At 35.6% G+C, this 13,833-nt stretch overlaps 1 protein-coding gene across 1 annotated transcript in view; it reads left to right on the top strand.

Moving 5' to 3' along the window:
- EFCAB13 (EF-hand calcium binding domain 13) overlaps window positions 1-11,476 on the top strand; it is an 83,948-nt gene extending 72,472 nt beyond the window's left edge. Inside the window, exons 16-20 of the mRNA XM_047756783.1 lie at window positions 763-906; window positions 1,563-1,634; window positions 6,240-6,389; window positions 10,036-10,179; window positions 11,400-11,476. Of these exons, the coding sequence (XP_047612739.1) occupies window positions 763-906; window positions 1,563-1,634; window positions 6,240-6,389; window positions 10,036-10,179; window positions 11,400-11,476 (587 nt within the window). The remainder of the gene's footprint in view (window positions 1-762; window positions 907-1,562; window positions 1,635-6,239; window positions 6,390-10,035; window positions 10,180-11,399) is intronic.
- The last annotated feature ends 2,357 nt before the right edge of the window (window positions 11,477-13,833 follow it).

Genomic DNA, 13,833 nt, shown 5'->3' with positions numbered 1-13,833 from the left:
GCTGGAAATAAAGCAAAATTCCAGATGCTAGGGTGCAGTTAGGTCTTGATAGAATTGAAAAGAAAAGGTGAATGAGTGCTTGTGATACTTGTGTTTTATATTTTACATTTCTCATGATTCTGAAGTTTATTTCACCTCAATCAGGAAAGTTAATTTTGCTTGCCACTGCTAGAGCTCCATGGTAAAGTAACTACTCTGTGTAACTGCAATGAAAAATTCAGCCATATGAATCATTTTGGCTCTGCCAATTTTATATTAACACCTGAGAAACATGATAGATTAAGAACTCTTTACACATTGAGCTGTTTGATGTAGAATTCCTTGAGGGATGGATTCTTCACTGAGATTTCTTATTCCTCAATTCAGGATGTGATAGTAAACTGGGTTTGTCACTGACAAAAGCCTTTATTGATGGCTGCAATTGTTGCTTTTAAAATCAGAGATCAGGCAGCCCCTTTGTGGCTCAGCAGTTAATGAACCTGACTAGTATCCATGAGGACGTGGGTTTGATCCCTGGTCTCACTCAGTGGGTTAAGGATCTGGCGTTGCCTTGAGCTGTGGTGTAGGTCGCAAATGGGCTCAGATCTGGAGTTGCTGTGGCTGTGGTGTAGGCTGGCGGCTACAGCTCCCATTCAACCCCTAGCCTGGGAACCTCATATGCAGCGGGTGCAGCCCTAAAAAGACAAAAAGACAAAAAATAAAATAAAATAAAATAAAACCAGAGATTAGATAAAACACCAAATAACTTCTTTCTATTTCTAGAGTTACAGGAGATTATCTTAGCTGTTGATTTGCCTGAAGGTGACATGATACCTGAGAAAGACTTGGAAGGCTTTCTAAGTGATACTGGGATTAAGTCGCCTAAAGAAGAGGTAGAGAAAATCCTTCAATCTGATTTTGTTTCTGGTAAGCTTCTAAGTATTTCAATCATATTTTGTGTCTCTTTCATTTTGGTTTTGGTGGGAGTACTTACAAAGAAAGTATCCAAGGTCTTTGCTCAAGTAAATGCGATTCCTTTATTGAGCAAGTATCTATAGGTATTTGCTTGTTACTATGTACATTTTTTTTGAAAAGGAGTCTTTCTTCTCTTAATTTTCTTTTTCGCAGTTATGAGAATAATTTTAACAAGCAGGTTAAAATTTTGCAGGCAGTGGGCTTGTTGGAATCCTCTCTCCTCGAGTGCATCTTAATTTAGCGCCTAAAGAATAGTTTGGATTTGACAGAACGCTGTAAACCAGCTATAATGGAAAAAATAAAAATCACTAAAAAAAAAAAAAGAGAATAGTTTGGGAATTTAGGACCTGTAGGTAGAAATCCTAGTTTTGTAATGTTGGACAGAGTGAAGTTCTGGACTTTACGAATTTCTTGCAGGTAGAAGCAGAACTGGTATCTATAATCTTGTAGGGATTTTGCAAGCATGATGGATGAAAAAGAATCCAAAGTATCTTGCAAATAAAAATTTCAAAAATGTATAAATGTTGTATGCTGATTTTGGCACTATATTTTTAATATTACCTGGCCCAGCAATTTTTGTCTGTGATGTCTCCCCCTCTTCCTTCCAGACGACAACACGGTGAATGTTAAAGACCGTATGAAGGCTTTGAGGGACACCCAGAAATTTTCCAGTTTTATTGGTAAGATCTTATGATTAAACTGTTAAAAAGCAACAACTCAGGACTCATTCAGAGGTCATCTAGCTAAACACTATATTGGGTGCTTAATCTTCTTTATAGTAGCTGTGGCAAATGTTTGTTTTATCTATATTTGAATAATTCCAATAATGGTAAACTTTACTATTTTTTTTTAATTTGAGAATTGTGCATTTGTGATAGAAAAGATTGGGAAAAAATAGGGTTGTGATCTTTTCCCATAGTTAAAATAAGAAAATTATACTATATACTAATGGCAATATTTAAAATGTTATAAAAGGAGTTCCTGTTGTGGCTCAGCAGGTTAAGAATCTAACTAGTATCCATGAGGTTGTGGCTCTGATCCTATCCTTGTTCGTGGGTTAAAGGATCTGGCATTGCTGTGAGCTGTGGTGTAGGTCACAGATGGGGCTCTGATCTGGCATTGCTGTGGTTGTGGCGGAGGCTGGCAGCTGCAGCTCTGATGGGACCCCTAGCCTGGGAACTTCCATATGCCGCAGGTATGGCCATAAAAATACAAAACAATTTTTTTTCAATGTTATAAAAAATGTAATGTTCAGAAATGTAAGAAATATAAAATTTAGTCTCTTGTAGTGTCACCCTCTGGAAAACCCCTATTAATGTTTGGTAAATATCCTTTTAGGTTTTTTTTCTGTACATCAATGAATGTTTGTATGTGCCAAATTATTATTTAAAAATTATTATGTATGTTCATAATATTCCACAACCTGTTTAAAAAAATTGGCAGTGTATCTTAGATATTATTCTATGTTTTATTATATCATATAAGCTACTTCATTCTTTTTTTCTTCCAGTTTTATTGAGATATAATTGACATACAGCACTGTATAAGCTTAAGGTATACTGTATAAGCTTAAGGTATACAGTATAATGATTTAATTTACATACATCATTAAGTGATTATCACAGTAAGTTTAGTGAACGTTCAACATCTCATTTAGATATAAAATTAAAGGAGTAAAAAATTTTTTTTTCTTGTGGTAAGACCTCAGGAATTACTCTCTTTTTTTTTTTCTTCCTTTTTTTAGGGCTGCACCCATGGCATATGGAGGTTTCCAGGCTAGGGGTCCAATCAGAACTGTAGCCGCCAGCCTACACCACAGCCACAGCAACATGGGATCCGAGCTGCATCTGCAACCTGCACCATGGCTCACGGCAACGCCAGATCCTTAACCCACTGAGCAAGGACAGGGATCAAACCCCCATCCTCATGGATGCTAGTTGGGTTCGTTAACCCCTGAGCCACGATAGGAACTCCAGGATTTACTCTCTTAACAACTTTCATATATACAGCATAGAGCAGTGTTAATTATATTCATCACGATGCACATCACATCCTTGGTACTTTTTTATCTTATAACTGGAAGTTTGTACCTTTTAACCACCTTCTTCCAGTTCCTCCTCCTCAGCCCTGCACTTCTGGTAACTGCAAATTCGATCTCTTTTTCTATGAGTTTGTTTTTAAGTATAATTGACCTACAACACTATGTTAGTTCCTGTTACATAGCATAGTGATTTGATATTTCTAAACATTTTTAACTGATCAAGATGAGTCTAATTACAATATATCACCATATAAAGTTATTGTATAGTTACTGACTATGTTCTGTACAGTATACGTTTCATACCCATGACTCTGGAAGGTACAAACTTTTTACCTTACAAACCTTTGTTTTTTTTAGCATGTTAATCTCCAAATGTTTGTGTTTTCTTCCATTTTTCTTCTGTAATTAGTTTCTGGTATTATACAATTGTAGTCAGAAAAGGTGCTTGATATAATTTCTGTCCTCTTAAATTTGTTGAGACTTATTTGGTGGCCTAGTATGTGATCTATCCTGGAGAATATTCCATGTGCACTTGAAAAGAATGTGTATTTTGCTGCTTTGGGATGAATGCCCTGTAGATATATTTAAGTCCAACTAGTCTAATGTGTCACTTAAGGCCATTGCTTTTTTTTTTAATTGATTTTCTGTCTGGATGATCTGTTCATTGATGTAAGTGGGGGAATAAAAGTCCCCTACTATTACTGTGTTATTGTCAGCCATTTCCTTTATGCCTGTTACTATTTGCTTTATGTATTTAGATGCTACTAATGTGTGTGTATATATATTTATTTGTTATATCTTCTTCTTGGCTTAATCCCTTACTCATTATGCAATGTCCTTCTTTGTCTCTTGTTGCAATCTTTGTTTTAAAGTGTATTTTGTCTGATAAAATTGCTACCCCAGCTTTATTTTTGTTTCCAATTTGCATGGGATGTCATTTTTCATCCCCTTACCTTCACTTTGTGTGTATCTCTCTATCTGAAGTGAATCTCTTTGAGCACCATATAGACAGGCAGTGTTAGTATACATGATATTGTCTCACAGGTCTCTTAAACTGTGCCCATTTATTTTTATTCACTTTTCTCCTCTCTGTTCAGTTTTAGTGATTTCCACTACACTATGGAAATCTTCCAGCTCACTTATCTTTTTCTCTGTATCATGGAATCTACTGTTGATTCCTTCTAGTGTATTTTTCGCTTCAGTTATTGTATTCTTTATCCTTGGTTGTTAATTATATTTTCTAACACTTTATTAAGAACTTCTCACTTTTCACTCATCAAATATTCTCCTGATCATCAAATTATGATCATTACCTTGAATTCTTTTCAGGTAGATTGCCCATCTCCACTTCCTTCATTCTTTTTCTGTGTTTTTATTTTTTTCCTTTTGTTTGAAACATATTCCTCTGTTGCCTCATTTTATTCTAATTTGCTGTTTTTACTTCTATGTATTTGGTAGTTTGGTTATGTTTCCTGACCTTGGAGAAGAGTGGCCTTTTGTAGGAGAGGGTCTATGCATCAAAGCAGCACCCTCTTCTTTACTCACCAGAGCTATATGTAGCAAGTATCTTATTTATCTTTCTTTTAAAATACAAACACTTAGATTTATCTTTAGTGTTTCTGTTTATGGTTAGAAATTTAATTTATGCTTTTATCTTTATGAAGTCCTTTCTTTTGTTCCCTTATTCCCATTGTATATTTTTTCTAAATTTTTGTTTAAATTATTAATTAGATTTTTTTCTTGCTGGGAAATTAACATGTTTAAGACTATCAATTTTCATCTTAGTCAAACTTTGGCTTATATAACAGTCTGACTTGTTATTGTTGTTATTTTCTACACATTTACAGTTGTGTTTTGATTTTCTCCTTGATGTGAGAGTTGTCTAGGGAAAACTTTAAATTTCAAGGCAATTTGAATTTCATTATTGCCCTTTGTTTTTTATTTCTAGTTTTATTTTATCATGGTCAAGAATGAAGTCTATAGTAGAGGATCTGATAATTCCCTAGTTCATTAGATATGAAATTTCTTTAATTTTTATATATTTATTAAAAAATCAAATTAGTGGGTTTCAAGGACAGGCTAATGGCATTGTACACTCATTCTACTGTTTGTCTCTGGACAGCTATAGAACTAGGCAGTTATTCCATATATTTGGTGGAAATTGTTATAATTCTGTTCCTGAACCGTATTTAACATTTGGGCTCTTTTCCTGTCCATAGCCCTCTAGAAATGTGAGGAGAACTCTTAGATTTTCTTTCTTTACCATTAAACCATCTTTTCTCTAGATTCAAGCTTCCCTTCAATTCTTCTGCACATGACCTGTCTTTGAAACTTTTTACCAATGACTAATGAATATACCGTAGAACAAAATAATCTGTCAAATTACTTTTACATGAATTAGCTAATTTAAGGCAATTTATTATCAATTTCTTTTCATGAATCTGAGAGATTCTTCTTTAGAAATGCGAAGTTTTCTTTTTAAGATTAAGGGAGGTCAGTCATGAATTTCCAAATCCAAATGTTTGATGTTATTGTGCTATACATAGCAGACTATGGTGACTCTCCAAATTGAGTGACGTTAGCTGAGAAGAGAAAGGACATTAGTAAGGAAAGGGGAAAGGGAAAGATTGGAATGAAGGGTATTTTTTTTACTGAAACAGTGAGCTCATAACAGAGTAACTAGAGAAATTTTGGTGTATACTTTTTTTTTTTTTGGTCTTTTTGGGGCTGCATCAGCAGCATATGGAGTCTCCTAGGCTAGGGGTTGAATTGGAGCTATAGCCACTGGCCTATACCACAGCCACAGCAACGCCAGATCCGAGCCATGTCTGCCACCTACACCACAGCTCACAGCAACACTGGATCCTTAACCCACTGAGTGAGGCCAGAGATCAAACCTGCATTCTCATGGTTACTAGTCAGATTCGTTTCTGCTGAGCCATGACGGGAACTCCTTCAGTATATACTTTTGTTCATAGAGGAATAGTTCTTCAAAAACTAAAACAAAACAAACAGAAAACACAGACATTAACAATATAATTTTAAAAACAAATATAAGGGGCTGTAGAAATCTATAGGTGTGGAGAATGGACTGCTCTACTTATTTAAATGGCCATATATAGCTAGTGGCTGCCATTTTGGACAGTGCAAATCTGGAAGAGTCTATCAATTTTATTTTTAAGTTCTAAAAATGTGGATCCATGGCCTGAATCACATGTTGTACGTGTATTCTCTGTGTTTGTAGCATTGAATGAGACCATCAGTACATTGGACTCCGTGAAAGAAAGCGATCAGTCTGACAAGGACAAATATTCAGATGTACTTGAAAACACTGATAAAATTTATGTTGTTGATGATAGTCTTCAAGAAAGACTGAATGATTCCTTTGTTGAAGGTGAGTTTGAGCAGATAACCAGCAGCTTGTAATAAAAAGTTCTACTAAAACTTTATACAAGAGTTTCAAACTATTGTACCAAATAATAATTAAGTTTTAATACTGGTTCTTAAATAATAACAAAAACTTATGGGAACACTGCTCACAATAGGCCAGATTTAGGGGATATACCCTATTTATATGTCAGAGATTTAGTTGTTACAATATCACATACCCATATCCTGGACTGTATTGTAAAACTGGTCTCCAGGTATTTATATGTATTTTGCATGACTTTGAAATAATGTTTCCATCTGCAATAATTTCATTCCAAAGTTAGCCTTTTTCCCTTTTATAAATTTTTAGAAAGGTTTTAAGAGTTTTCTGGCTTTTTGTGGGGGGCGGGGGGCACCCCTGTAGCATATGGAAATGACCGGGCTAGGGGTTGAATCAGAGCTGCAGCTGCCAGCCTATACCACAGCCACAGCAACACCAGATCTGAGCCACATCTGTGACCTACACCACAGCTCACAGGAACACCGAATCCTTAACCCACTAAGCAAGGCCAGGGATCAAACCTGCATCCTCATGGATTCTAGTCGGGTTCATAACCTGCTGAGCCGCAACAGAAACTCCTATCTGGCTTTCTTTTTTTAAAAGCGAAAGGCCTTTTGAGAAGTACAAGTTATTGTCGAATAATTAAAATGTTTGTCTTTATAACATTCTATATAGGTGTTGATCTGCTCTTTGCTCTATTTACAAAGAATTTACCTGATCCATTTATACTCTTACCTGAGATGTCCGCAGACGAGTTTTACTCATATTTAGAAAGCTATTTTCCTGACTAAATTTAGCTTCAGCTAAAAAAGTATAACCAGCTTTGCTTCCTGGGGAACAGTTCGTAATGTCTGAAGACAGATTTGGTTGTCAAAACTGATGGGGGAGGACTGCTGGCATTCAGAGAGTAGAGGCAAAATATGCTGCTAAACACCCTACAGTTTACAGGACAGTACTCCCAACTCTCAAATAGTTATCTGGCCCGAGATGTTAATTGTGCTGAGGTTGAGAAATGTCAGAGTTTTATTTTAGAGTTATCTTATAACCCATTATCTTATTAGGTTAGTTGTTTTGTTCATCTTGCTTAGAACAAATTTAAAAAATAAAGGTAAATATAATTTACTTTTAGTCTAACCTTCCTTTGTTTCAAGGTAATATCTGGACTAATTGTAAGTTATTCTAAACTGTTGTTTAGTTGCTGTATGGTCCATCTATGCAAATAGACAGATTTTATTTCTATCACTTGTCCCTCAAATAGATACCTGTACAAATTTGTATTTCTGTAGGAAATATGTAGGATGAATGGGTATAACTTGTCCTTAGGGAAAAAACCAGAATTAGATAGATAATACATAGGCAAGCAGAGAATGAGGACAATTCAGACTAATAATTAAACATTTTATTGAATATATGGGCCTGGGGATTAATCTACCCTCTTAGGGAAAAAGTAAGCATGTGTATCTGGCCACATTTAAGGAGCTGGTGGAGGATGACAAATCTAAGTAAGAAGTAAGGGGAGCATGAGGAGATAATAATAGTCTGGAAATCAGGAGAAGATTTTGTGAGAAGGAAATGGTCATCAGTGACAAATATTACTTAGAGATGAAGTATTTAATCTATCCATTTGTTTCCTTTCAAACTGGGTAAGACCAGTATATCATGCCTTGTCACGTAATCTCTCTAAATATGCAGATTTTAGAAAAGAGACTTTCTTTTCAATCTGAAATTATCAAAGGCAGATGGTAAGAACTTTACATATATGAGAAACTATTCCCTATAAAAGAGCTTTTTTTAGGATGCTGCCAAGAATGGATTGCTAGTTCATTCTGCCCACTCCAGCAAGTGATATTTTTTCCTAAATAGGAATCTGATCATGTAATCCACCCTCATTTATACTCTTTAAACATTTTCCATTGTTTCAGAATAAAGATAAAAAATGCTGCGCATCCTATCTTCTAGCATAATTTCGTACTATTATCCTTACTTTCTGTACTTCGGCTACATTGGCTTTCTTTCAGTTCCTTAGAGACTCTCTTTTGTTTCCACCACAAGGCCTTTGCGTGTTATATCCCCTAGAATATTCCCTGATTCTCTTTGCTGAGTTAATGTTACTCATCTTTCAGATGAGTGTCAGGGTCCTCAGGGAAGCCTGTATTATTTGTTTAATATCTCTTTCTCCCATTTGCCCAGAAGCACCATTAGACCAAGAAACAAGTCTCTACTTTGCTCACCATTGTTTCTCCAGATCCTAGTGCAATCCTGGGTTTCAGCAGGCTCTTGTAATAGCTAAAATTAATAGTTAGTATAGTATTTACTGTGCCTGGCATTGTTCCAAATCTTTATGTTATTAACTCATACAAATATTTATGGAATGAATGAATGATTGATAAATCTATCTTCTTATCTCTTTAGCCTCATATCTTATCAATTCTGCATTTGTATATGTTCTGTAGCCATACTAATTATTATAATTTAAATTGGCTCTATTTACTTTTGGTTCCATGTCTTTACATGTGGTGTTTCCTTTGTATACATTTCCTGTCAGACAACCTCACATTTTTTCCTCTAAACTCAGCTCAAATGTTACCTCTCATCCAATAGGGCTTCCCAGAATCCATCATTCAGTAAATCTAGGCTAGGAGAACCTTCTCAGTGCTTCCATATTAAATTGTGCATATTTTTCTCATAGTACCAACTATATAATGTATTATAATTTTTTAATAGACATGACAGATTCAGTCCCTGTCTTCAAGGAATTTATAGGAAACTCTTTGATGAGAGGGCTAAAATTTTCATTATTGGTCTTAGTAGCTGTAAAATAAATGTTAGTAGAGTGAATATAGATCTAAGATGGTATTATGGTATTCTTTCCAAGTGACCTCCTTGAAGTTTAGATCCATTGGCATAATACAACACTTTTTAAACTATGGAAACACATACAACTTCATTTTGGAATTGAGAGAGAAACGGAATGAGAAACAGTATTGATGAAAAATTGAAGTACCCAACTATTGTTATGTTTTGTATTTTGAATTGGTCTGGTATCAGTAGGGTTCTATGTGTTGTGCTTTGCATAAAGGTGCCTGGTCGAGAGGGTACAAGTGGAGGCTGAAATGAAATCTATATTTCATTGTGTCCTCCAAGCTTTGATAGATTGCAGCTTCCCAGAGGAGAGTGTGCCTTTTTGTAAGTGAATCATAGAGGAGGGGGTTTCCAACAATATGAGATGGACTAACAGTGGCCCTGGGAATCAAGAACTTCAAATCTCAAATTTTAGGTTTTATTGGCCTTATCAGTTGATAGAAATCTTTAGACCTACATGTAGAAGACATAACTAATATTTAAGAAATTATTACAGCTTATTCAGTATTTAGTGGATGAATAGATTCAGAAAATTCACCATATTCTCTTTGCCATGAAATTTTTTGGTTTCAAATGCTGCTAAAAATAAATGTGTTATCTGTTATAAATGAAAATTTGGGTTTTTTTTCCTATAGGGATTTTGGTTAAAATAAATAATTTAATTTGAGAGTTTACCTATAGTGGACTTTGGGCAAATTATTTTGGATTAAAAATAAATAATTTTGTATATATTTATTTATCTCTGTAGAGTTTAAAGAAGCTGCTCATATCTTGTCACATGTTGATAATGGCAAGATGGGTATACCTAACTTGGAGTGTACCCTGAAAAGTCTGAATATTTATTTAACTGAGGAGGACTGCAGTGGAACCCTTAGACTTTGTGACATCAGTGGTGAACATTTTTTGGCCTGAGATTCTTTTCACTTTTTTCTCTTAATGGGAATCAGTCTCAGAGTGTATTAGAGTGTATGTTTGAGGGTAAGATGCTAAAGGGAGTTATACTGAAGTTAGATTGATACAAATTAGAGGCATAATAGTCTACTAATTTAAATATTTGTTGACTATATCTAAATGAATATGAATTCATCTTGATATTATATATGCTTATTTAGATATAAATGTTATCCATCACTTTGTTATAAGCATGGGTGGGAAAATTCCATGTACTATGTATTAAAACAAAAACAGCATGAACTGCTTTGTTTTGTTATGTAATCTTTCTTCAGAGGAAACCCACTTTTATTTGTCCTTTTATAGCACTTGTCCCCCTGCCCTTTTTTTTTTTTTTTTGTCTTTTTAGGGCTGCACCCATGGCATATGGAAGTTTCCAGGCTAGGGTTTGAATCAGAGCTGCAGCTGCTGGCTTACACCACAGCCACAGCAATGCCATATCCGGGTCACGCCTGCAACCTACACCACAGCTCACGGCAACACTGGATTCTTAACCCACTGAGCGGGGCCAGGGATTGAACCATCACCCTCATGGATACTAGTCTGGTTCATTACCATTGAGCCACAATGGGAACTCATGGGTTTTTCTTTACAAATTAAAGTCTCCTTAATGTCGATACAGCCCTAAATTTTCTGCTGTGATTATATTATTATATCTTACTGTGTGTGTGTGTGTATATCTATGTGTGTGTTTGTGGGTATCCTAATAGTTAACGTTGTCACCTATGGCTTAGAGTGCCTCAGTTCAGATATAGCCTCTAGCACTTTCTTGGCTTTAGTGACCTGGATAAGTTATTTAATTTCTCTTTGCTTTCATCTTTTAAAAATAGTCATATTAAGGGTACCTGTGTCATGGAATTTTTGTGAAAATTGCAGGGTTACTACATGTAAAGCACCATAAAAGGATGCCTAGTGTATATAAGGAACTCAAAAGTTATATAAGTTCTTGCATTGAAGAACTCAAGAAATGTCAGCTACTAATATCATTAATTGTTCAGTGATGGTTCCTAAAAGTATGAAAAGTTCTATTTAAATAATTTCAACCATTTGAGACAGAAAATGAACTAAAATGGAATTTAGGTAACTATTGTAAAGCCTTTATTTCATGAGCCAATTTAGAATCAGGTTTTTAGTGCCAGTGTGTTGCTTTTGACATTCCAGATAATGAGGAGGATTTAAAAGATTTCTTAAAGGAAATTAAAGGGAGTTCACATTTCAAAGAATCTATAGATAAGTGAATTCTTCTAGTTCAAACAGAAATAACTATAAAGATAATGAAATGACATTTAAAAATCACTATGTGGAGTTCCCGTCGTGGCGCAGTGGTTAATGAATCTGACTAGGAACCATGAGGTTGTGGGTTTGGTCCCTGCTCTTGCTCAGTGGGTTAAGGATCCGGCGTTGCCGTGAGCTGTGGCGTAGGTCGCAGACGCGGCTCGGATCCTGCATTGCTGTGGCTCTGGCGTAGGCCGGCGGCTACAGCTCCAATTAGACCCCTAGCCTGAGAACCTCCATATGCCGCAGGAGCTGCCCAAGAAATAGCAAAAAGACAAAAAAAAATCACTATGTGATTTAAAATTTTTAGTCTCTATAGTTTCAGAAAGAATTTCAAAAGCTTATGAAATAGAAATAATACAAGAATATAAAAATAAGTGAAGAAAATGGGGGGAACGTTATAATGAAGGGGAAAAAAAGAGAGACAAGATTGAAGAAGATTCATAGTAATTGCCCTTGTTGGTACTATGGAGTCCTTCCTCAAGAAGAGTTAAGTTTTCCTTCATTCAGGAAGTTCTGGGTATAAATTATATTAGGTCTGGAAATTGGGTAAGGGACCACTACTCTTTGCTTTGTTATCTCAAAACAGGCCTCTAGAGTTTTCAAATGTACCCAACTGGATAGCCTGTCGATTTTATTTATAAAAATCTTAACTTAGTTCCCCTAAATCCAGTATTAATCCCTGTATCATTCTTATTACCGTACTGAATCTGTTTCCTAACCAGAGGTATTTTGACCTTGCTATTTAAATTCTATTACTTGGCCCTTCTCCCCAAGGTTCCTCTTATTCTTCTTGAAACTTAGGAGAGAGCATTTTAATACCAGCATCTTTTCCTAATCCCAAGTCTACAGAGAACACCTACCAAAGAACTCCGTAGATGCAGATATTCCTATTGATGATGTATTTCTAAATGCTTTGGAGAAATAAATGTGTTTTTTCCCCACACTTTAATATCTCTAAAATTGGAATGCCTTAAATAATCTGACATTTTTAACAGATGTACATTTTTTGTCGAGATATAGTTCACATACCACAAAATATATTAAGTGCACAATACAGTGGTTTTTAGTAAATTCACAAAGTTGTACAACTATCACCATTCTAATTCCAGGAAATTTTCATTACCTGAAAAAGAAATCCCATATCCTTCAGCAATTAATCTATTCCCAACTCTCCCAAGCCAATGACACTCATTAATCTACTTTCTATTTGTGTGGATTTGCCTATTTTGAACATCTCATGTAAATAAAATCATACAATATATGGCCTTTTGTGCCTGATTTTTTTCATTTAGCATTTGGTTTTCAAGATTCCTCTGTGTTACAGCATGAATCAGTACTTCATTCTTTTTTGTGGTAGAATAATATTCTATTATATGCATATGGCACAATTTGTTTAGACATTTATCAGTTCATAGACATTGGGTTGTTTTAATTTTTCAGCCATTATGAACAGTTCTCTTATGAATATTTGCGTACTTTTTTTTTGTTTTTTGTTTTTTGTCTTTTGAGCTTTTAGGGCTGCACTTGCAGCATATGGAAGTTCCCAGGCTAGGGGTCTTATCGGAGCTGTTGCTACCGTCCCACACCGGAGCCACAGCAACGCCGGATCTGAGCTGCATCTGTGACCTACATCACAGCTCACAGCAATGCCAGATCCTTAACCCACTGAGCGAGGCCAGGGACCGAACCCGTCACCTCATTGTTCCTAGTTGGATTCGTTTCCACTGCGCCACGACGGGAACCCCAATATTTGTGTACAATTTTTGAGTGCAGGTTTTTGCGTGGACATTTATCTCATTTCCTTTGGGTATATCTAGGAATGGAATTACTGGGTCATGTGATAACTGTATGTTTAACTTCTTGAGGTACTGCAAAGTACTGCAAAGTAGCTGCACCATTTTACATTCCCATTAGCAATGCATAATTTCTTATAACACTCATTATTGCCTGTCTTTTAAATTATAACCATGATAATAGGAATAAAATATCTCACTGGGGTTTTGATTTTCATTTGTCTGATGGCTAATGATGTTGAGCATCTTTTCATAGACCTATTGGATATATATATATCTATCCAATATATACATATAATATCTTCTTTGGAGAATGTTTGCTCATGTTTAAACTGGGTTATTTGTCAAGTTGTAAGTTTTTGTTTGTTTGTTTGTTTTTGCTTTTTAGGGCCACACTCGTGGCATTTGGCAGTTCCCATGCTAGGGGTCAAATAGGAGCTACAGCTGCCAGCCTATGCCACAGCCACAGCAAGGCAGGATCTGAGGCACATCTGGTTTTAAGTGACACAACAGAGCAGGTGGAC

This window comes from Phacochoerus africanus, chromosome 14 (genome assembly GCF_016906955.1).
Source record: "Phacochoerus africanus isolate WHEZ1 chromosome 14, ROS_Pafr_v1, whole genome shotgun sequence".
Taxonomy (NCBI): domain Eukaryota; kingdom Metazoa; phylum Chordata; class Mammalia; order Artiodactyla; family Suidae; genus Phacochoerus; species Phacochoerus africanus.
Note: the sequence above shows the minus strand (reverse complement) of the source record. Positions and strands in the feature narration are given on the sequence as shown.